This window comes from Hemitrygon akajei, chromosome 21 (assembly GCF_048418815.1).
Source record: "Hemitrygon akajei chromosome 21, sHemAka1.3, whole genome shotgun sequence".
NCBI classification, from domain to species: Eukaryota; Metazoa; Chordata; class Chondrichthyes; order Myliobatiformes; family Dasyatidae; genus Hemitrygon; species Hemitrygon akajei.
The window spans coordinates 50,837,716-50,863,306 of NC_133144.1; the positions used below are offsets into that span (position 1 = coordinate 50,837,716).

At 40.9% G+C, this 25,591-nt stretch overlaps 1 protein-coding gene across 4 annotated transcripts in view; it reads right to left on the minus strand.

Annotated features, from left to right (window-relative positions):
* Positions 1 to 17,935: 17,935 nt before the first annotated feature.
* p4ha1b (prolyl 4-hydroxylase, alpha polypeptide I b) overlaps positions 17,936 to 25,591 on the minus strand; it is a 100,544-nt gene continuing 92,888 nt past the window's right edge. For all 4 annotated transcript variants that reach the window (XM_073025391.1, XM_073025392.1, XM_073025393.1 and 1 more), the window contains exons 14-15: positions 23,537 to 23,633; positions 17,936 to 20,775 (exon numbers count right to left, since the gene is read on the minus strand). In XM_073025391.1, the coding sequence (XP_072881492.1) occupies positions 20,705 to 20,775; positions 23,537 to 23,633 (168 nt within the window). In that variant the 3' untranslated portion in view covers positions 17,936 to 20,704. The remainder of the gene's footprint in view (positions 20,776 to 23,536; positions 23,634 to 25,591) is intronic.

Genomic DNA, 25,591 nt, shown 5'->3' on the forward strand with positions numbered 1-25,591 from the left:
GGAGGTTTCTCTATTGTAAGAATCATGATGCTGGCCATTGGCTGTGGTGCTTGAAACCATGGATAAACCTCTGGCAATACATTCACCTACATCCTCAAATTCTGGCTTCTGCCTTCTTTCTTTCTGGTCCTGAATTTAAGGCAGCGATAGATAGGTTCTTGATTAGCCAGGGCCTCACCGGGTATGGGGAGAAGGCAGGGGACTGAGGATGACTGGAAGAATTGGATCAGCCCATGATTGAATGGCGGAGCAGATTCGATGGGCCGAATGGCCTACTTCTGCTCCTATATCTTATGGTCTTATGATGATGAGCCCTGACCCAAAAAACTGACTGTTTATTCTCCTCCTTAGATGCTGCTTGACTTACTGAGTCCCTCCAGCATTTTATGTGTGTTGCCCAGCAGTGCTGTCAGAAACACATTTCCCTATATACACAATGCTATAATGATCCCTTTTAGCACTGATTCTACCAGAGTTTTCATTTCAAAGTCAAGGTCACGTTTACTGCCATATGCGAAAGTACAAACAATAGACAATAGACAATAGGTGCAGAAGTAGACCATTCGGCCCTTTGAGCCTGCACCGCCATTCTGAGATCATGGCTGATCATCTACTATCAATACCCGGTTCCTGCCTTGTCCCCATATCCCTTGATTCCCCTATCCATAAGATACCTATCTAGCTCCTTCTTGAAAGCATCCAGAGAATTGGCCTCCACTGCCTTCCAAGGCAGTGCATTCCATACCCCCACAACTCTCTGGGAGAAGAAGTTTTTTCTTAACTCTGTCCTAAATGACCTACCCCTTATTCTCAAACATTGCCCTCTGGTACTGGACTCTCCCAGCATCTGGAACATATTTCCTGCCTCTATCTTGTCCAATCCCTTAATAATCTTATATGTTTCAATCAGATCCCCTCCCAATCTCCTTAATTCCAGCATGTACAAGCCCAGTCTCTCTAACCTCTCTGCGTAAGACAGTCCGGACATCCCAGGAATTAACCTTGTGCATCTATGCTGCACTTACTCTACAGCCAGGATGTCCTTCCTTAACCCTGGAGACCAAAACTGTACACAATACTCCAGGTGTGGACTCACCAGGGCCCTGTACAAATGCAAAAGGATTTCCTTGCTCTTGTATTCAATTCCCTTTGTAATAAAGGCCAACATTCCATTAGCCTTCTTCACTGCCCGCTGCACTTGCTCATTCACCTTCAGTGACTGATGAACAAGGACTCCTAGATCTCTTTGTATTTCTCCCTTACCTAACTCTACACTGTTCAGATAATAATCTGCCTTCCTGTTCTCACTCCCAAAGTGGACAACCTCACACTTATTTACATTAAACGTCATCTGCCAAGTATCTGCCCACTCACTCAGCCTATCCAAGTCACCCTGAATTCTCCTAACATCCTCATCACATGTCACACTGCCACCCAGCTTAGTATCATCAGCAAACTTGCTGATGTTATTCTCAATGCCTTCATCTAAATCGTTGATGTAAATTGTAAACAGCTGTGGTCCCAATACCGAGGCCTGTGGCACCCCACTAGTCACCACCTGCCATTCCGAGGAACACCCATTCACCGTTACCCTTTGCTTTCTATCTGTCAACCAGTTTTCTATCCATGTCAATATCTTCTCCCCAATGCCATGAGCTCTGATTTTACCCACCAAGCTCCTATGTGGGACCTTATCAAATGCCTTCTGAAAATTGAGGTACACTACATCCACTGGATCTCCCTTGTCTAACTTCCTGGTTACATCCTTGAAAAACTCCAATAGATTAGTCAAGTATGATTTGCCCTTGGTAAATCCGTGCTGGCTCGGCCCAATCCTATCACTGCTATCTAGATATGCCACTATTTCATCTTTAATAATGGACTCTAGCATCTTCCCCACTACTGATGTTAGGCTGACAGGACGATAATTCTCTGTTTTCTCCCTCCCTCCTTTCTTAAAAAGTGGGATAACATTAGCCATTCTCCAATCCTCAGGAACTGATCCTGAATCTAAGGAACATTGGAAAATGATTACCAATGCATCCGCAATTTCCAGAGCCACCTCCTTTAGTACCCTAGGATGCAGACCATCTGGACCTGGGGATTTGTCAGCCTTTAGTCCCATCAGTCTACTCATCACCGTTTCCTTCCTAATGTCAATCTGTTTCATTTCCTCTGTTACCCTATGTCCTTGGCCCATCCATACATCTGGGAGATTGCTTGTGTCTTCCCTAGTAAAGACAGATCTAAAGTACTTATTCAATTCTTCTGCCATTTCTTTGTTTCCCCATAACAATTTCACCCAATTCATTCTTCAAGGGCCCAACATTGTTCTTAACTATCTTCTTTCTCTTCACATACCTAAAAAAGCTTTTGCTATCCTCCTTTATATTCCTGGCTAGCTTGCGTTCGTACCTCATTTTTTCTCCCCGTATTGCCTTTTTAGTTAAGTTCTGTTGTTCCTTAAAAATTTCCCAATCATCTGTCCTCCCACTCACCTTAGCTCTGTCATACTTCCTTTTTTTTTTAATGCTATGCAATCTCTGACTTCCTTTGTTAACCACTGTGGCCCCTTTCCCCCCTTTGAATCCTTCCTTCTCCAGGGGATGAACTGATTTTGCACCTTGTGCATTATTCCCAAGAATACCTGCCATTGCTGTTCCACTGTCTTTTCTGCTAGGATATCCGTCCAGTTAACTTTGGCCAGCTCCTCCCTCATGGCTCCATAGTCTCCTTTGTTCAACTGCAACACTGACACCTCCGATCTGCCCTTATCCTTCTCAAATTGCAGATAAAAACTTATCATATTATGGTCACAAGTGTACAAACGTTTGTACATGCACGGAATGAAAAATTTAATTCCAGCAGCGTCACAAATGTATATCATCAAGATGCACAACAGTCAGACAAAAAACATAACTTGAACATGAATTATACACTAAATCATCCTGAGTGCACTGTGAGGTACCAATGTACCTCACACAGATACTGATACCCGGTGAACCCACAGTCTGTCCTGACAATACAGAAAGTTTTGACATCCAATCAGACCTTTAAAACACTCACTGGAGACTGCATTCTGGAGATTTTCTTTGAACTAAACTATGCTTTCACAGAGAGCTCATACACTATAAAGCTGAAGAAAAAAACAGTCTTGGACATGAGCAGGGAGTTACATGGTAAAGGGATGGTCTTCATCACCAACTGTGAGAAATTGGACTTTAGACATCCAGTAGTTTATGGACATTACCAAAGCTCTGGGAATTATTGGGTCAACTCTGCTTCTGAGATCCGAGTAACTTTATTTGTCTTACATGCAAAAAGGCTCAAATAAATAGATTCAAGGCAGTGACTAGTGCAGACGCTGGTTTTACAGGCGGTCCATTGGCCATCAGTCATTGAGGACCAGAACATGTGGGATGCAGGAGGTTTCTCACCAGGCTCCAAGTAAGTGGAAGGTAGGGAAATTATTGTGTTTTAGTTCAATGTTTTTTTGTTCTTCTTTTTTTGCATGAAACAGAAGCTTTGGAACTATATTTTATTATTTACAGAAAAATAGGATGGTAATATTTATTGTATTTACCTATTGTTTCTGAATTGAGGAGACAGCAAAGAGTTAACTACATTAGTGTATCAGAGAGTTACAAGTAAAAGTAGCAGAATCTTTTTCTTTAAAGGCATAAAGGTAGCAGATGTGCTTTCTCAATAATCTTGCTGTTTTATGGGCACTAATACTGATGACAGTTTTTTCTTCTGGATTTATTTAAGTAGTTGAATTTCAGTTCCCCAGTTGTCATGTCTCTGGGTCAACAGCCCGGACTCTGGTCCTGATGAAGGGTCTCAGCCAAAAATGTCAACGGCTTATTCATTTCCATGGATACTGCCTGATCTGCTGAGTTCCTTCAGCATTTTGTGTGTGTCCCCTGAGTGCTAGCTCGAACCCCCATGTACAGTTATGTAGAAAATTAGTTATATAGTATAAGCCCATGCTTCAGAATACAAGAGTGGAAAATGCATTGAGTTCCATGGAATTGAATGTCACTTCAGAGCCAGGTTTCATCCCTGTTACCTTGTCTGGAATGGATTCAGCAAAGTAGGTTTATTATAAGGGAGTGCAGGGTTCAGCAACTTTTCCGGGAAGGGGTGAAGACAAAACTTCAGAAACTTGGAAGAAGACAACATTTTCTGTGCAGTGACTTATGTCAGGTCCTGCTCGAAAGGTGTGGTGTTACTCATAATTGACAACTGTGCATAGAACTTTTTTCTTTTGTTTCACTGTTATAATTTATGAATAGCTTGTGTTCTGTGTGTTGTACACGCCTGTGATGCTGCAGCAAGGTTTTTCATTGTAACCCTGTCTCACTGTACTTGTGCGTATGCCAATAAACTCTACTTGAATAATGCAGTATAGAAACAGGTCATTTGGCCCAAATTGCTTACCTTGACCAGTGGGCACCCTTAAATGCAAGCTCTCTTCACTTATTAACACTATTGTGCAAATGGGTGCTGTTGCTTTGTAATTGGAGTCTGTATCCTTAACAATACTGGGGCCAGAGAAACTGAGAAGTTAATGAGCTGTGCACAAACCTTTGTGGCCAATGAGCCAACAAACAAACAGAATTCAAAGTAAATTTAATATCAAAATATTACCATATATATTACCATGTATTACCTTGAGATTCATTTTCTTGCAGACATTCATAGGGAAAAAAGAAATACGTTAGAATTTATGAAAAAACTTACATATTGGGCAAATAAAAATAATATTGGGAACATGAGTTGTAAAGAGTCATTGAAAGTCTGTCTGTGGGTTGTAGAATGAGTTCAGAATAGTGGTGATGAGGCTCCCTCAGGGTGGAGGAGAAACATTTTGTATTCTGCCTATGCAGCCTCCAACCTGATGGCATGAATATAGATTTCTCCTTCTGTTAGAAGTTTTTCCCTCCCCTTCCCCCTCCCCTCTTCTATTCCCCACTCTGGTCTTTTACCTCTCCTCACCTGCCTATCACTTTCCCCTCGGTTCCCTCGTCCTTCCCTTTCTCCCAAGGTTCACTCTCCTCTCCCATCAGATTCCTTCCCCTCCAGCCCTTTACCTTTCCTGCCCACTTGGCTTCACCTGTCATCTTCTAGCTAATATCCTTCCCCTCCCCCCCACTTTTTAATTCTGTCATCTTCCCCCTTCCATTTCAGTCCTGAAGAAGAGTCTTGGCCCAAAACATTGACTGTTTTATTCATTTCCATAGATGCCTCCAGACTTACTGAGTTCCTCCAGCATTTTGTGTGCATTTCTTTGTATTTCCAACATCTGCAGTTTCTGGTGTTAGCGGTGATTGAAGACATCCATGCCAGTTCAGGAGCCTGATAGTTGTAGTGTAATAAGTGTTCCTGCACCCGGTGGCTGGGACCTAAAGCTTCTGTACCTCTTGCTCATGTGGTAGCAAGAAGGGGGTATGGCCTGGATGTTGGGGGTCTTTGATTACTGGCTTTCCTGTGGTAGCACTCTTTGTTAATGTATTCAACAGTTTGTGCTATAGCTTTTACACACAGAGCAACTGGATAGAACCACTGAGTATGTACAAGTCATCAGTTAAGTACTACACTTGATGGCCATTTTATTAGGTACACCTGTACATCTAGATATTAATGCAAATATCTAATCAGCCAATCATGTGGCAGCAACTCAGTGCATAAAAGCATGCAGACATGGTCAAGAGGTTCAGTTGTTCAGACCAAACACCAGAAAGGGGCAAAAATGTGATCTAAATGATTTTCACCGTTGAATGATTGTTGGTGCCGGATGGGGTATTTTTATTATCTCAGAAGCTGCTGATCTCCTGAGATTTTCAAAACAACAGTCTCTAAAGTTTACAGAGAATGGTGCAAAAACCAAAAAAAAAAAAAAAATTCAGTTCTGTGGATGAAAACTCTTTGTTAATGAGATAGTTCAGCGGAGAATAGCCATACTGGTTCAAGCTGACAGGAAGGCGACTGTAACTCAAATAACCTCGCGTTACAACAGTGGTGTGCAGAAGAGCATTTCTGAACGCACAACTCATCAAACCTTAAAGTGGATAGGCTACAGTGAACATAGGTTACTTTATTAGGTACAGAAGCTGCCTAATAGAGCGGCCAGTGAGTATATATTAAGATAATATCTGTGTGGTTTATGATGTGTTGTAATAACTGGACAGAGTGAATTGGGAGCTAGGTTAATGAGCACAAAATCATTTTATCTTTTAAAATGGTAGATAAGCTCAGATTTAGCCTTGAAAGCACAAGTAGAGACCTCAAAGACCTATCCAAGGAGTTACAACTCTATATTAAAACCTAGTCCATTAGATGAGGAGTCCTTGATAGGGGCTGGGGTTGTGAACAAACAGAAGCCATCTTCCAACACCATCTTCTGCGCTTGTCATTGTAAGTAACAGCTAGGGTTGCTTCATCTGACAGCGAGATCAAATTCTGAAATGAACCCTGTATACTTCCAGCATGATGTTGTCACTCTTCCTGGATTATGACTGTCTCTAAGGATCCCGAGGGCAGTGCTGCTGGCAGGTTGGGGGCAAAGTGCGGCTTTGTGCTGGAGTACTTCTTATCATTGAATTACTCATGGAGCTGTACAGCAAGAGAGGTCATTGCAATCTCCGAGTCAAACCATAACAAAGTTAGTTCAACATGTATGCTGTTTCCCAACATCAACTCCTTTTTCTTCCTTTCGATAATAACTAATTTCATTAAGTCCCCCACTTAATGAGTACCTCAGGCATCCCATTCTTAACCACTTGTTGAGTAATAAAGTAGTCACACTTCTAGTGTTGGTGAAATTTGCCTTCTCTACTTCACCTGATACCCATGACTTTGTTGTTACAACATGAGAATATGCTGATTCCGCCCAACCAGTCAAAGCCAACATTTATTTATTCATTTTTGTGTAATCTGGACATTACTGGCAAGGTCAGCTTTCACTGCCATCCCTTATTACCCTTGAGACATTTTAGAATCATAGAACACTATAGCATAGAAACAGGCCCTTCAGCCTATCTAATCCATGCTGAACTGTTAATCTGCCTGCTTCCATTGATCCATACCTGGGCCAAAGCCCTGAAAACCCTCCCGTCATGTACTTATCCAAAATTCTCTTAAATGTAGTAATCAGACCAGCATTTCCCACTTCTGCTGGCAGCTTGTTCCACAGTCACACCGGTCTCTGAGTGAAGAAGTTCCCCTTAAATAATTCACCTTTCGCCCTTAACCTATGACCTCCCATTCTAGTCTCACCCAACCTCAATGGAAAAAGCTTGCTTGCATTTATCCAATCTATACCCCTCATAATTTTGTATTCATCTATTAAATCTCCTCGCGTTTTCCTACATTGCAGGGGAAAAATTCTAACCTATTCAACCTTTCCCTATAACTCAGGTCCTCAAGTTCTGGCAACATCCTTAATGATATATCGTTCCTATAGTTAGTTAGGTGACCAGAACTGCATACAATATTCCAAATTAGGCCTCACTGACTCCTTATAAAACCTCAGCATAACATCCCAACATCTCACCTTCTTGATGTGCTTCAATCTTTCATTTGAAGGACTGCTGCTCCCACGGAGCTGTTGATAAAGAAGTTCAGGATTTGGATACAGCAATGATGAAGGGACATCAATGTTTGTCATGGCAAAACATACACAGTGCTGGAGGAACTCAGTAGGTCAGTCAGCATCTATGGAAATGAATAAACAGTTGACATTTTGGGCCGAGACCCTTCATCAGGGAAAATGTTTTCTTCAAACTTGCTTGTTTTCACATGTATCTGCTAACCTTGCCTTGTTGACGAGGTCCTGGGTTTGGGAAGTGATCTCTCAGATGTATTTATTTAGCCAGAGGGTGGTAAATCTGTGGAATTCATTGCCACAGATGGCTGTGGAGGCCAAGTCATTGGGTATATTTAAAGCAGACATTGATAGTTAGGGTGTCAAAGGTTACGAGGGGAAGTCAGGAGAATGGGGTTGAGAGGGATAATAAACCAGCTATGGCAGAATTGTGGAGCAGACTCGATGGACTAAATGGCCTAATTCTGCTCCAATGTCTTGTGGTCTTATAGGTGAGTGACTACGTTGTGTTTTGTAAATGGTACACACTATAGCCACAGTGCACGGGTGCTGGATGCAGGGAGTGTTCAGAGTAATTGCTAGGTGCTAATTTAATGAGCTGCTTTATCTTTGATGGTGTTGAGCATCTTCAATTTTGTTGAAACTACATTCATTTATAGAAAGTATTCCAAGTACAACTGAAGTTCTTTATAGATGCCAGAAAGGCCTTGGGGGAGAATTTCAGCAGGTGCATCACCCGTCTCTGAACTGCTCATGCAGCTACTGTATAAATGTGCCTGGACCTGCTGTGTTTCTGCTCAGTAATAGTACCCGGGGTATTGACCATGCAGGACTCAGAGTCTACTGCCATTGAATGACAAGGGTAGGTAGAGCTTAAAGAGTTTAGCTTTATTTGTCATGGGTACATTGAAACATGGAAACATAGGGTGAAATGTGCCACTTATATCAAATCAAATCAGTGAGGATTGTGCTGGGCAGCCTGCTTGATCTTAATGAGTGAGGAAGACAGCAAGCCGAGAGCTGTACGTTTCTGAAGCTGTTGATGGTGCATTGTGCCTCATGAATGACCAGGATTAATCTGCCTCATTGCAGCTTCCTCCTTTTTTTTCTTACATTCCTACCTCTTTGTGCTCATCTAGCCTCTTCTTAAAAGCTTCTATGTCATTCAGCTCACACATTCCCTGTGGCATATGTCTGCCTGGTATAAAACCAAAGCCTGGCCCAATCAGACAAGGACCAACACAATTCTGACCTGAGCCTGAGGTAGGTCCCATTGGGCTTGGATTGGTAAGACAACTTTTTTCTTCCACCACTCTCTGGGTAAAAGATTGGCTCCCTATTACTTAAACTCAACAAATTCCTCTCCACCTCTCCCTCTTTTAACAGATTCCTAAATTATACCTCTTTGTTGCAGAATTGGTTGGAGAGCAGAGGATTGGTGCCAGTGGATGAGGAGGTGGAGAGATACATAATGGAGGAATTGCAAGGATTTGTTTGTCACCCCAGTGGCCTGGCGTAGCCTTTGTTAACAATTATTTATTTGAGATACAGTGCTGAGTAGGGCCTTCCAACCCTTCAAGCCGCGTCACCCAGCAACCCCTGATTTAACCCGCGCCTACTCATGGGACAGTTTACAATGACCAATTAACTTACCAACCAGTACATCTTTGGACTGTGGGAGGAAACCAGAGCACCCGGAGGAAACGCACATGGTCACGGGGAGAGTGCACAAACTCTTTCCAGACAGCAGCCGGAATGGAACCTTGGCCGCTGGTACTGTAAAGCACTGTGCTAACAACTATGCTGCTGTACCCCAATTATCAAATTGTGTAACAGATCTTGAAATGTTACAGATGCTATATAAACGGAAGTAGTTTTAAACATGCTTCTGGATTCTTCACTTGATTTTATCATGACTGCACAGTAACCATTGGCATCAAGTCAGCTGGGGAAACAGCTCGGCTTCAGAGAAACCACTGTGACTGTATTTACCATCAGTGGACGTGTCATGTGATCAGTTTTCATGTGATTAGAAGCCTTGCATTCAGCCCAACTGGGTTATATTTTATTAGAGGTAGCAACCTTATCCTAGCCAGCTGATCAGTCCTTTAACAACAGAGCACAACTGCAATGCACTTTTGATCTAAGGCAAGGAGCAACACTTGTTACTAATCCACCCAGAGATGGTAGCTCTACAGTATTAATGTTATCTCAAGGCTTTAGCTCTTTGAGGCTTCAGTGAAGAAAGGATTCAGTTAGAGAAAGCTAAAAAAAGGAAAGCCCAAGGTCAAGTTATTTTTCTTCCCTTTATATCTGCTCAGCTAGGAGAGTAGAGTTGACAGGCAGGATAGTGGAATGCTCCTCTTGCAGGATGTGGGAAGACAGTGTCCCTGATGACTACAACTGTGAGAAGAACACCCAGCTGCAGCTTCTAACACTCTGCGTTAAGGAGTTGGAGCTGGAACTGGATGAACTCCAGATCATTTGGGAGACTGAGGGACTGGTCGGACATGTAGAGAGATAGTTACACTCAAAGTGGGGGACACAGGAAACTGGGTGACAGTCAGGAAGGGGATAGAGGTCAAAGAGCCAATGCAGAGTACCCCTGTGGCCATCCCTCTCAACAACAGGTATATCACTTTGGATACTATGGGTGAGTGGGGGGTTGACTGAACAAAGGAAAGTTACAGTGGTCTGTTTTCTGGCACTGAGTCTGCCTCCGTGACTCAAAAGGGAAGGGGGAAGAAGAGGTGCACTCTGATAAAAGGGGATTTTAGTTAGGGGAATGGACAGAAGGTTCTGTGGGCAAGAACGATGAAGTTCTCTGCATAGGGAGTTCAGGGAGTTAGGTGCTAAGTTAAAGGGCAGGACCTCTAGTGTTGTGATCTTAGGATTGCTACCCGTGCAACATGCTAGTGGGGCCAGAACTAGGAAGATTACACAGTTTAATACATGGCTAAGGAGCTGGTGCAGAAGAAAGGGCATCAGATTTTTGGATCTTCCAGGGAAGGTAAGACCTGTACAGAAGGGATGGTTTGCACCTGAACTGGATGGGAACTAATATCCTAGTGGGAAGGTTTTTTTTATTGCTGCACAGTGGGGTTTAGAGTTGCAGGGAAATGGGAACCAGAGTGCCAGAACAGTTAGTGGAGAGGTTGTGGAGGCAGATGTTGGTAAGACCTCAGACAAAGTTAGGAATCAAAATGTTGAGCATGGTGTGACTACTATCCTTAGCTGTCCATATTTCAGTGGAAGTACTGTCATAGGAAAGGTGGATGGTAGTGCTGAAGATGAGGTGGCTGGTTTACAAACAGAAACAATGTCTAGTGAGGAGAGGCTGTTGATAGGGAAAAATTGCAGTCAACAGGATGAGTTCCAATGTAAAAGGCGGACAAAATCGAAAAGGATGAACACAGGACTGAAAGTGTTATATTTGAATGCGCACCGGAATAAGGTAGATGAACTTGCAGATTGGCATGCAGTGATCACTGAGTTACGGCTGAAAGAAGATTGTAGCTGGAGCTTGATGTCCAAGGATATTAATTGTATCTAAAGGACCAGCAGGAAGGCAGAAGGGCAGCATTGTTCTGTTGGTAAAAAATGTAATCTAATCATCAGAAAGAGGTGATATAGAGTCAGAAGGTGATGATTCATTGTGGATTGAGTTAAGCAACTGCAAGGGTAAAAAGACCCTGATTGGAGTTGTATACAGTTCACCAAATAGTAGTAAGGATGTGGTCTACAATTACTACAAGAGATAGAAAATGCACCCCTAAAGGGAAATGTTACAATAGTCATGAGGGATTTCAATACACTGGTGTTCTGGATTGGGTGTTGTGCAATCATCTGGAGTTGATTAGAAAGCGTAAAAGAAACCTTAGGGGCAAGTGATCATATGATTGAATTCACCCTGAAATTTGAGAAAGAGAAGCTAAAGTCAGACGTGTCACTAGGGAGGTAAAGGGAATTACAGATGCATGAGAGAGGAGTTGGCCAGAACTGATTGGAAAAGAACACTGGCAGGGATGATGGCAGAGCAGCAATGGCTGGAATTTCTGGAAGCAGTTTAAAAGGCACAGGATATATACATCCCAAAGAGGAAGTATCCTAAGGGCAAGATGATACAACCATGGTTAACAAGAAAAGTCAAAGCCAATAAAAAAGTCAAAGAGAGAGCATATAATAGAGCAAATATTAGTGGGAAGTTTGAGGACTGGGAAACTTTTAAAAACCAACAGAATGTAACTAAAAAAGTCATTATGAAGGTAAAGACGGAATACAAAAGTAAGCTAGCCAGTAACATTAAAGGAGATACCAAAGGTTTCATCAGATACATAAAGTGTAAAAGAGAGTCAAGAGTGGATATCAGGCTGCTGGAAAACGATGCTGGAGAGGTAAAAATTGGTGACAAGGAATAGTTCCAGAAGACTGGAAAATTGCAAATATCACACCACTCTTCAAGAAAGAGAAGCAGAAGAAAGGAAACTATAGGCCAGTTAGTCTGGTCTCAGTGGTTGGGAAGATGTTGAAGTTGATTATTAATGATGAGGTCTCAGGGTGTTTGGAGGCACATGATAAAATGGGCAGTAGTCAGTATAGTTCCCTCAAGGGAAAGCAGTGCCTGAAAAATCTGTTGGACTTCTTTGAAGAAATAACAGGCAGGATAGACAAAGGAAAATCTGTTGGTGTTGTGTATTTGGATTTTCAGAAGGCCTTTGACAAGGTGCCACACATTAGGCTGCTTCACAAGCTATGAGCCCGTGGTATTAAAGATTCCAGCATGAATAAAGCAGTGGCTGATTGGCAAGGGGCAAAGAGTGGGAATAAAGGGAGACTTTTCTGGTTAGCTGCCGGTGACTAGTGGTGTTCCACAGGGATCTGTGTTGGGACCGATTCTTTTAATGATTTGGATGATGGAATTGATGGCTTTGTTGCAAAGTTTGCAGACAATATGAAGAGGGACAAATAGTTCTGAGGAAGTAGAGAGGCTACATGAGGACTTAGATTAGGAGACTGGGCAAAGAAATGGCAGATGGAATACAGTGTCAGAAAATGTACTGTCATGCTCTTTGGTAGAAGAAATGAAAGGGTTGACTATTTTCTAAGTGGTGAAAAAATACAAAAAAACTGAGGCACAAAAGGACTCGGGAGTTCTTGTGCAGGATTCCCTAAAGGTTAATTTGCAGGTTGAGTCTGTGGTGAGAAAGGTAAATGGAATGCTGGCATGCTTTTCAAGAAGACTAGAATATAAAAGCATAGATGTAATGTTAAGACTTTATAAAACACTGGAAAGGCCTCACTTGGAGTACTGAGAGCAGTTTTGGGGGCCTTATCTAAGAAAGGATGTGTTGAAACTGGAGAGGGTTCAAAGGAGGCTCACAAAAATTATTCCAGGATTGAATGGCTTGTCATAGGAAGAGCGTTTGATGGCTCTGGGCCTGTATTCACTAGAATTCAGAACAGGAGTGACCTCATTGAAATCTATCAAATGGTGAGAGGCTTTGATAAGGAAAGGACGTTTCCTATGGTGGGAGAGTCTGAGACTAGCGGACACAGCCTCAGAATAGGGGGGCATTCTTTTAAATGGAGCTGCTGAGGAATTTATTTTGCCGGAGTGTGGTGAATCTTTGGAAATCAAGTTTTTATGTATAGGTAAGGCCGAGGTTGATAGATTGATCCAGGTATGAAGGGATATGGGGAGATTGGGGCCAAAAGGAAAATTGGATCAGCCATAATGAAATAGTGGGACAGACTCGATGGGCCAAATAGACTAATTCTGCTCCTATATTCTATGGTTATTGGATATTGTATGAGATGATGTCACTCTGGTACCTAGTCACCGAGTCCCCCTAACCCTAACCACACCGGCCTGTCTGCGTGGATGGGTGAGTGGGAGTTAAAGGGGGTTATTTTGCTGCTGTTTTGTTGCTGATTGTGTTCTGTGTCGACCTGCTGAGCATTGTTGGCACGCTATGTATGACGACATTTACGGGCTGCCCCCAGCACGTCATTTGGTTGTGTTGATTGTTAACACAAGCAACACATTTCCCTATATGATTTGATGTACATGTGATAAATGAATCTGAATCGTGGTAATGACAATGAGAGCCGGCTGGTGGGATAGTGGCATCAGCACTGGATGGTCCAAGATTCAAACACAGCCCTGTCCCATCCTGGGCAGCAGCAGTATCTGTGCGGAAGAAAGGCCTGGCAATCTACTTCTGTATCTTGCCACGGAAACCCTATGGTCCATGTCTCGAAGAGTCGGATTCGACTAAATGACTGAACAACAACAAAATAGCTATGACCACATTTTGTTTGAAGTCAAAGCAAATCATCATGCACATGGAAGCATTTCAGAGTTGGTGGGACAGCAGGGTTTTGCTGTAATGGGCAAAGAGGTGAAGAGGTATAAAATGGAAAAATTACAGAGGTCACCAGTTTCCTCTGCTCTGCACATCTCAAAGCATCTTGCAGTAAATGAAATGCAAGCTTAGAGATGGTGTAGCTAACTTACATTATGCAAGCTCCCATAATCACAATGTGATAATGACTGTTTAGCCTATTTTAGTGGTTTTGATTGAAGGTTAAATATCAAAAATAATACCTTACATTTTAAAGAATTTCTGTGGATTTATTTTTGACAAGTGAGAGTACAATTGAAGCCTGGTTCACAATTAGGTTTATTGGCACTGATATATGTTGGGGAAATTTGCTTTGTAGCAACAATACATTGCAAAATTACTATGTTACAATAAAAAATAAATAGTGCAAAAGAGGAATAGGGAGGCAGTGTTCATGGACTATTCAGAAATGTGATGGTAAAGGGAAAGAAGCTGTTCCTAAAATGTGATTGTGTCTTTCAGGCTCCTGCACCTCCTCCTTTCGTAATGAGAAGAAAGCCTGCCCTTAATGGTGAGGCTCCTTAATGATGTGTGCTGCCTTCTTGAGGTACCATCATTTGAAGATGTCCTCGACAGTGGCCGAGTCTACAACCCTCTGCAGCTTGTAACATTTCATATGAAGGATGACATCTCCAGCATTGATACTGTATGGAGATCCAGACTGAATTTTCTAAATGGTTTTTGATCCATCAGCTTCTTACACAGATGCTCACTATACTACGACTTGGTGCAACAATTTATTATGACCAGTTTCCATAACAAATATAGACACTGCAGAATATAATGGGACAAAGCTCTTGTATGTTTTCTGGCAAGGATACATATAAAAATTTCAATGTGTGAGAGTTAGTTCCTACTCTAATCAAGCCATTTATTGTGAACATCCACTTCAATTGTATTGGCCATTTCTTATAATCATTACCAAGGCATCATTGGTAATATATAAGACAGTCAACTATTTTGGACAGTCTTTCATACCTGATTTACTCCTGTACAATATTTATTGACTGAACAGTTTCTTTCCTTCCCTTGGCAATGACTCTGGTAAAGGTCAGGGAGCGTAGAGTTGTGCACTGGCTCATTGCTGGCAGATTCTTAGGCACCTCTCCAGGAACAAATCAGAAACCATATCTGACACCTATTGATTACAGAATTAGAACATAGAACAGAATGGTACAGCACAGGAACAGGCCATCAGCCCACAATGTTGTATTGTTTTCTATGCACAGAGGCTAATTTGCTTTTATTTCAACATATCCTTTATCGATAATGCATACTGACATTATATTCTCGTCAATGTGCCCAAGGTTATTGAATGATCTAGAGAAATTAAGACCGTTCAGATAAAATTTTGCTCATCAACTAAGTTAACTTTGAAATTAGCAACATTAAATTGGCATTAATTCATTGATAAATGCTTGATTTTAAATGTCAAGTAGCTATTCCATTTACAAAATGTTTTAATATAGTAAGAATTCTTCAATAATGCAAGTACAATTACTATTCTATTGTGAATATGTCTGCACACAGCAGATAAGGCCACTAACAAAGAATGTTTCTCTCAGCAGAGATGAGTTATATAGAGAGACTGCAAAGCAGTAATCTGAATGTAGGGTTTAAAACATTATAATAAATGCTGTAATCGCTAGACTCCTTCCAGATCTCTACACTGTCATTCAACTAAGCCTATTAAAACACCAGATTTTCATCTCTGCTCTAATGCTGGCTATGCTTTGGCCATGAAAGCTTGTTTTGAACAAATAGCTAGGAGTTAGGGACAGAGGGTTGGAGAGGCAATAGAGCTTGGGGCATGGGCACTTTTGATAACGATCATCGTTGAAACTTTCCACATGTAGAATTTAAGCAGTATAGGATCTAGATACCCTCGTGATCACTGAGAGCCTATGACAACTAAGCTCCATTTAAACTCCAATTCATAATGCCACTTTGGAATCTCTCACGGCATGATATTCTATGATGTAATCTCTGATGGGAGGGGGAGTTTATTTAATGTAATTTCATTCAGTATTGCTTAATTTAGTATAGAGGTGGAAGAATGTGTCTGGAAACAAATTTAACATACAGTATAAGGCAGTTATTATGACCTCAGAACAGATCATCTTTATAGTTGTGTAAAATCGTTCTGTTTAATCGACATTTTCTTAACACTTGCAACAAGCCACTGTTAATCACAATTTGCTTTAGCCTCCCCATCCCTGATAAATGCAATTGGCCTCCAGCAGATGGCAGCGTTGAGTTTGAAGCTCTGTTGTGATAAATGTACTGAACCACATGAGAAAGTGAGCACAATTTTTTAAAACTTCAGTGGTTGTTAAGGGCTTGGGGACATTATAAGATTTAAAAAAAAACACAACGGAAATTAAAGTTCTTCTATGTGTATTTTTAAAAAAGTAATTTTCCAGTAACTTATCAAAGAGAGCATGCATGCATGCTTGAATCCAAAAATTAGATTTAAGTGGTGCCTCTCACCTAATACACCTTAAAGAAAATTGCTGTTGACATAAGTGAGATTGGAAAAGATGTTTAAATGAAGTGTACAAACCTTTAGAAAGAATGTGTAAGTTCTAAGGGCTCAGAGAGGACACAAAAAGGTACAAAGATTGGAGGCACCAAATTTCTTGGTGTTCACCTGGCGGAGAATCTCACCTGGTCCCTCAACACGAGCTCCATACCAAAGAAAGCCCAGCAGCGTCTCTGCTTTCTGCGAAGGCTGAGAAAAGTCCATCTCCCACCCCCCATCCTCACCACATTCTACAGAAGATGTATCAAGAGCATCCTGAGCAGCTGCATCACTGCCTGGTTTGGAAATTGCACCATCTCGGATCGCAAGACCCTGCAGCGGATAGTGAGGTCAGTTGAGATCATCGGGGTCTCTCTTCCCGCCATTACAGACATTTACACCACACGCTGCATCCACAAAGCAAACAGCATTATGAAGGACCCCACGGACCCCTCACACAAACTCCTCTCCTTCCTGTCATCTCACAAAAGGCACTGAAGCATTCGGGCTCACAGACTGTGTAACAGTTTCTTCCCCCAAGCCATCAGACTTCTCAATACCCAAAGCCTAGACTGGCACCAATCTACCACCCTCTACTGTGCCTATTGTCTTTATTGTACTGCCTGCACTGTTTTGTGCACTTTATGCAGTCCTGTGTAGGTCTGTAGTCTAGTGTAGTGTTTGTGTTATTTTACGTAGTTTCAGTGTAGTTTTTGTATTGTTTCATGTAGCACCATGGTCCTGAAAAACGTTGTCTCATTTTTACTGTGTACTGTACCATCATTTATTGGTCGAAATGACAGTAACAGCAACTTGACTTGAGGGTGATGAATGGGTCAAGGATTTTCCTACGAAGGAAAGGGAGACTGAGAATGAGTACAAACTGCAAAAGATTGGGATTAGGATCTTGTTTTTAATGCAATAAGCAACAGAAATTTTGCATTTGTTCACTGTAAAGTTTCAGGAATAGTTATTACCCTTCAACCATCAGGCTCCTGAACCAGTATGGCTAACTTCACTCACCTCAAGTGCATTGATTCCACAAATGGACTTACTTTTCAAGGACTCTAAAATCCATTTTCCTAGTATTATTTATTTTTTTGTTTGTGCATTTGCAGTCTTATTTTAAAATTCTTCTACAACTTCATTCTTCCCTTTAATATCTTCCAGCCCCACTATCCTCTGACCTGTGCTCCAACAATGCTGGTCTTAATAATCCATAATTTTTGTTGCTCCATCAATGTATGGAATTTGCTCCCTAACCAGCTTCATCTCAAGATTTGTATTGCACTAGTTCCAATTAATTTTTACTACCGTCTGCCACACTTCCCTCAGGCTCTTGAAGCAGAGTTTAAAAAGTGGTAGAGCTAAGATACCACAAAAATCAAAAGGCAACAAATGAGCTGAAAAGGAGAAATTGTCACTGCTGCCACAGTGAGACTTTATTTTCTCATTCATGCTTACACTGGAACAACAAGGACAAAATCAAGAGTGAAAACATTAACAAGAGAAAATCTGCAGATACTGGAAATTAAATTCAGGTTTATAGGAGCAGCACTTAGTTAACAAAGTTGTATTCTAGAATAAGAGGAAATAGAATCCATCATTCATACAACTCCTGCCTCTACAGCTTTGCATGTTCAGAAGAATATATAAACTAGCATTTTACAAGAAGGGAAGAATGATTATTAAAGGTGCCAAAGTCCAGTGGCCCTGCTTCATTAAGAAGCAGGCAAATGAATTTAAATCCAATTGCACTGGTCAATTTCCACATTGGTGGTTGGTATGGTAGGTGCTTCCAATACCCAAAAGCACCCACTTGATTAACACAGGGCAGGGGTCGATGGCTGCTGCTTTACAACCACACTTACGGAGCCCCCTCTCTGGATGAAATGTGCTGGGATGAGAGGAATAGAAACATTTTTTTAAAGTCTGATTTCTTAAAAAATTACAAGTAATTGATCAATCTTGCAATGGTTAGCACTTGTTGCAGAGGTTCTTAAGCCATTTGAAAGTAGGCAAGAGGACATGCCCGTTCTCAATCCTGCATACAGCACTTTCTTGACAAGGGAGTGCATTGGTGGTAGATTGACAAATTAGCCAGATTCTTCTGCTGTTCATGGGGTGGGATTTGGGTACTGTTCCTCACTTTGTCTCCCCGATTTGCTCATGGGATAGGATTTTGAATCTGCACTTCTTTCTACCTCCCCCTGTCAGCTGGGATTTCACATTTAGTTGTGTTAATTCTCCATCACAGTACTGAGTACCCAACCACAAGCTGAAGTCTGATAAGCTTCTTTTTAAAATTAGGTGAAGTTGCACTGATTGGAATAAACTGCTTCCTATTTTTAAGTAGATAACAGTGATGTGAGCTGGTGTGTAGCTCACAAAATACATCTTATCGGTTTCCATCCTGCATTGTCATTCAGGCAATCAAGTTGAGGACACTTGGCTCTGATTGTTTCATTCCTGAGACCACAGTTGTGTGGCAACTGTACAAAGTTGAGAACTACCCTTGCAATCAAATACATAATGAGACACTAAAGAAAATGGTAACTTAGGAAAACAGAAAAGGGCAGGTTTTATTAAAATAAAGATATATAAATACAAATTTTCCCACTGATAGCACAGTAAAGCACTTTTCCTTTGAAAAAGATCCTCGAGCATGTTGTCTGTGTTATTTTATCACATTATCTCTCAGCCACCCTAAAGCTTTACAGTTAAAAAAAAATCATGTTTAAGCTCCCCCCCCCACACACAATTTAGCCACTGATTGTTTCTTTTTAAAACATAATTATGCAAGTCATCTTAAAAAAGGGGTGAGGACCAACACTTTATGTAATATACACTTGTTTAAAAACTAATGAAAACAACACATATCCAAACAATATATACAGCCAAAGAGTCTGTAGTGTTCTGATATCATCTGGCCAAATTTCAAAGGTGCCTCAGTCAAGCCAAATTATGTAAAGGATCAAACTACTTGAGAATGCTGAAACAATAAACTGATATCGCTAGGGATGCAGCCATTATGCTGTAATAGACTATGCAGGATCTGGTAATTAACAATTAAAAAGAAAGCAACAAATGATTGATTCATGGGAAAGGAGTAAAAGTGGGATTTGCCCTGTGTTTAATAAGCATAATTTTCACATTCAGAGTGCATCAGTTGGAGTGTGTTACTATTGATTGGAACTTCTGTTATACCCCACACACATGGTCAAACGTACCACAAAAATACTCATAGTACTTTGTTAATTTTATCTGAAATCATGATTCATAATGTCCAAATGAGAAAAAGTCTGCAGATGCTGGAAATCTAAGCAACACACACAAAATGCTGGAGAAACTTAGCAGGCCAGGCAGTATCTATGGAAAAACAGAACAGTCAACGTTTCGGTCCTGCCAAAGGGTTTCGACTCGAAACACTGACTGTACTTTTTTCCATAGATGCTGCCTGGCCTGCTGAGTTGCTCCAGCATTTTGTGTGTTATTCATAATGGCCAAGTATTAAAATGTCTTTCTTACGTTTAGCAAAAATATGTACTTCCAATGTCAACATCATGTATGGCTTTTGTCAATGAACATGTGATTTCAGAGAACCATTTATATAATTGAATATACACACTAACCTACGTGCAGACATACCTACACTCCATTCAGGAAAATGCTTCGTTATTCAGGCTTACATGAAGCATTGCTCTTCCAGAAATGTGATTTATAAAGTTTACCAAATTCTAAGTCTCATCTTGCAACAGATGCCCAAGTAAGGCTTTGTTCAGTGAGGAATACTCACTCCCAGCAAAGACCTCATTGCCTGCTGAGGAATGTGGCTTCACGTTGCAATTTCAAAAACATGAAATCACCCCCATTAAAAACCTAGTTGCAGAAAAGAGCCATATAACATGTGGGAAAATAAAATGACAAACTGCATGATTTTAGAGGAATATTTCCTGTCACTTTAACCAGCTCAGCCTAGTTCAATTAAACCTGTCAATGGAAAACGTGAACCTCTCTGCCCAGGTCTTCATTTAGTGTTAAAACAGAAATATGTTTGAGTCAGGGAGAAGTCTTCAGGGTGGAGAACAAAGACTAGGAGCAATGATAGGAATGTAAACAGGACTGAGCTGTGGTGAAGGTGAGGCGGACAGGGAGCAATTCACAGTGAGCACATCAGTCCGTCTCTGACAAGTTACATCTTCTTCGGAATTCTTGCCCACGCTCGTGGATCCACTTGTTCGACACTGCAAAACAGCCAAAAGGACAATGTGTTAACAAACACTGAAATGTCTCCACTCCCTTTAGTGACCTGGATCCTGCTCCACAGGCAAACATCACTCCTGGTCATTCCATTCGACCACCCTTTAAATAAAATCACAAGGTTTAATATTTTTATTTAGATATACAGCACAGTAATGGGCCCTTCCAGCGCAACAAGCCCGTGCCACCCAATTACATCCCTTGCAGCTTATCAGATGAGGGTTCACCCATTTTACAGTTCAACCACAAGAGAGGAGTTTGCAGCATGGTTTAATTTTGATGAAGACAAATATTCACATTCTTAAATAAGGCTCCTTTCCCTGGTGCAGGCTGGCCACACCCAGCATTGTTTTAATATACTGGGTATGCAATGATTTAGCTACTGGGATGAAAAGCTTTAGGAATACAAATCCCATCGACCCCATAAATTCCTGAATTCTTAAAACTGAAATTCATCAGTATAATTTGGGAGCAGTGACTGGTATGATTTGTTTAATCATGCAGCCTAATTTAAAATAATTAATTTATGGAATATGGGCTTCACTGAGCAAGTTAGTTTTTGTTTATTGTCCAGTCTAACTGTCCTGGGCCTAAGAACCATGTAAAGACATTTCAGGCAGCTAGTTAACTTTCACCACAATATTGGGGCAAGGAAACTGATACATCTAATTCTTGTTACCCACTGTTGGTGGCCTTTGAAGTATCCATGTTTTTATTATCAATGTCTCCATTTCTTCTGGTTAACAAGGACACAGAAGAATGGCTTCTTTCCTTCCCTAAAGGACTAGTAAACTGGATGGGTGCTTAACAGCAACTCAGTCATTTCATGTTGACATTTCAATTACACAGAATTAACTTAATTCCTACATAATCATTTTTAGGTCACACAACATAATCATTCATTGCCCCATTCAATCCTTCACAAACAATATGAACTGGAAGAAGAGAAATATTCAAAAGAGGAACACAATTTCTAATTACCTAACACATTGAACAGTGGCACCAGGAATGTACACTTAATATACACTGGGATATAGTTAGCATCGCACAAAAACCAGAAGTAAAAATTGGTTATAAAAATAACTGAATTTGTCATAGGTGTCTTGGTGGCCTCCCTCACTGGTTCCCATCTTGCATGGTCACTCAGTTTCTGAGGATGACCTGCTCTAGGCAGATTTACAGCTGTGCCATATTCTTTCCATTTCTTGTTGATTGACTTAACTGTACTCCAAGGCATATTCAATGACTTGGAAATTTGTCCATCTCCACCTCCTGACTTGTGCTTTTCAATAACCTTTTCGTAGAGTTGCTTGGAGTGTTCTTTTCTCTTCATAATGTAGTTTTTGCCAGTATACTGACTCACCAGCAGTTGTACTTTGCAGATAATGGTGTATTTTTACTACAGTCAATTGAAACCTTGACTGCACACAGATGATCTCCATTTAACTAATTGTGTGGCTTCTAAAACCAATTGGCTGCACCACTGATGATTTGGTGTGTCATATTAAAGGTGGTTAATCCTAATGTAATCAATTATTTTGTGTTCGATATTTGTAATTAATTTAAAATTATTTTGAGATCCGTTTTCACTTTGACACTGAAGTATTTTTCTGTTGATCAGTATTTAAAAAACACCAAATTAAATCCACTGTGATTCAATGTTGTAAAACAATAAAATATGAAAACTTCCAAGGGGTGAATACTTTTCATAATCACTGTAGTATACCAACATATTATAAAGCAAGTTCAGTAAGACACATACAAATTGTGAAAAATTCTCCTCTTCAGTGAGAGATGTTGGTGTCACTGGCAAGTCCAGCATTCAACACTCAATCCTAATTGTTCTTAAAACAGTGGTGATTGTTGTACTGCTGCTGTCCATGTAATGAATGTACTGGCTTCACTGCTGTCTGGTAAGAAACTCTTGAAGATATTCTAATCCAGCAACAATGTAGGAGCAACTACTGTATTTAAGTCAGGAAACATGGAAGTGGTTGGTGGTATTCCCATGTCCTTGCTATTTTGCTCTGTTTAATGGTAAAAAAGTGGTTCTATTAAAGACTCATTGACGTACGATCATTTGTATCCTATCTGGATGCACTGCCTAAGACCAAAATAAATTGTAGGGAATTGTGAATACAGCCCAGTCCATCACAAAAACCAGCCTTCCCTCCATGGACTCTATCTACACTTCCTGCTGCCTTGGGAAAGTTGTCACCCCTCCCACCCTGATCACTACCTCTTTCCTCCTCTGCCATCGGGCAGAAGATACAAGAGCTTGAAAATATTTACCAATGGTGCTCAAGAACACCTTCTACCCTACTGTTATATGAGTCCTCTTACAGTATATACAATAAAGATGAACTCTTGGTTTTTACTGTACACTTCCACATCAAAGACTGAGTAGTTTTAGAAGACTCACTGGGATTGTGGTGTTTGACCTCAAGCTATTTACAGTACTACATCATTTATTCTAAAAGAGAAAGATGTGGTTACATATCTGCTATGTTGCATTGTGCCTGGAACTACTTCTAAGGAAACAGTAAGGTCTGAAAGTTCAAGGATTTCATTTGCAACTAAAACACAGAACACATCAGCACAACACAGGCACTTCAGACTACGATGTCATGCCAACCTTATAACCTACTCTAAGATCAACTTAACCCTTCTCTCCTATGTAGCTGTCCATTTTTCTATCACATTTATGTATCCTCCAAAACTGATGATGAATACTAGTGTACTCACCCCATTTGTTTCCAACTAATACAGGGCAAGCTGCATGCCGTGTGCTGTAGTCACCTTCTCCACTGGGAAACAGATTGTACCAAAACACTGCTGTGCCCTGAAAAACAAGCACCTGATAATTGGTATATTATTGTCACATTTACCGAGATAAAGGGAAAAGCTGCGTTTTGTACGGCATTTCAGGGAGATGAATCAGCCAGTGATCATTAATGGAGAATGTGTGGAGCAGGTTAAGACCTACAAGTATCTGGGAGTACAGTTAGACGAGAAGCTAGACTGGACTGCCAACACAGATGCCTTGTGCAGGAAGGCACAGAGTCGACTGTACTTCCTAAGAAGGTTGGCGTCATTCAATGTCTGTAGTGAGATGCTGAAGATGTTCTATAGGTCAGTTGTGGAGAGCGCCCTCTTCTCTGTGGTGGCGTGTTGGGGAGGAAGCATTAAGAAGAGGGACGCCTCACGTCTTAATAAGCTGGTAAGGAAGGCGGGCTCTGTCGTGGGCAAAGTACTGGAGAGTTTAACATCGGTAGCTGAGCGAAGGGCGCTGAGTAGGCTACGGTCAATTATGGATAACTCTGAACATCCTCTACATAGCACCATCCAGAGACAGAGAAGCAGTTTCAGCGACAGGTTACTATCGATGCAATGCTCCTCAGACAGGATGAAGAGGTCAATACTCCCCAATGCCATTAGGCTTTACAATTCTACCGCCAGGACTTAAGAACTTTTTAAAAGCTATTATTAATGCTTTTTGAGATAGTGATTTAGATGCATATCATATTTTTTACTGAGTTAAGTATTGTATGTAATTAGTTTTGCTACAACAAGTGTATGGGACATTGGAAAAAAAGTTGAATTTCCCCATGGGGATGAATAAAGTATCTATCTATCTATATATCAAGGTACTACAAGGGGAAAACTATTTGTGGCATTCGCTGGGTGCACTGCATTCAAAGGGTCCGAAATATTGTTCGGGATCTCTACTACCCATCCCACAATCTCTTTGACCCACTACTGTCAAGGAAGCAGGTACAGAAGCATCAGGGCTAGAACTGCCAGACTGGTTAAAAGCTTCTTTCCCCAGGCCGAGAGACTAATGATTACCCTGCCACCACTGAGGTCTCATCACTAGGACAGTGAGCTGTTTACTGTTTAGCCGTGCTGTGCACTTCACATGCATTTTGAATTATATTTCATTAACTTACTTGTGGTAATATTTTGTTTTATGTTCTGTGTGTGATATATGGATTGTGGGTGCACTGTGGTCATGAGAACACTGTTTCATTTGGTTATGTATATGTACAATCAGATGACAATAAACTTGAACCTGAAAAGCTACACCAGAATGCAGAACATAGTGTTGCCATTACTGAGAGCATGCAGAGAATCAAATAAGTTGTAAGAGCCATGAGGCTGATTGACAGATTATGAGTTATGTTTTAAATTTCAAAGTAAATTTATTATCAAAGTACATTTATGTCACCATGTACTACCATATCTTCTTGCGAGAATTTACAAAATAAACTACAACCGAATTTATGAAAAATTATACATGAAGTCTAATTATACAATGTGCAAAAGAGGACAAATAATAAGTTTAAAAAACCTGAAAATAGGAATTGTGAAGTCCCTGAAAGTGAGTACATAGGTGAATCAGTTCAGTGATGAAGTGAGTGAAGTTATCCATGCTGGTTCAAGAGCCTCATGGTTGAGGGGCAATAACTGTTCCTGAACCTAGTGGTGTGGAACCCAAGGTCCCTGTACCTCCTACCCATGATATTTTGTGACATTTTAAGCAAATTTGGCAAAATAACATACACACCGAGCAAAGCACATTGACCCAAAAGCAATGCCTTTGAACTTTTATTGAATACATATGTGACACCTGCAGAATACTTTGAACTTTCTTCCTTTTTTAAAACTGGAGATATACTTGTAGGTTAATTGGCTACCGGAAATTACTCCTCAGCACATTAGTGGCAAAAAGAGTCTGAAGGGCAGTTGACAGGGCATGCAAGGGACACAGGGCAAGTAGCAGGGCTACAGGATGGGGTG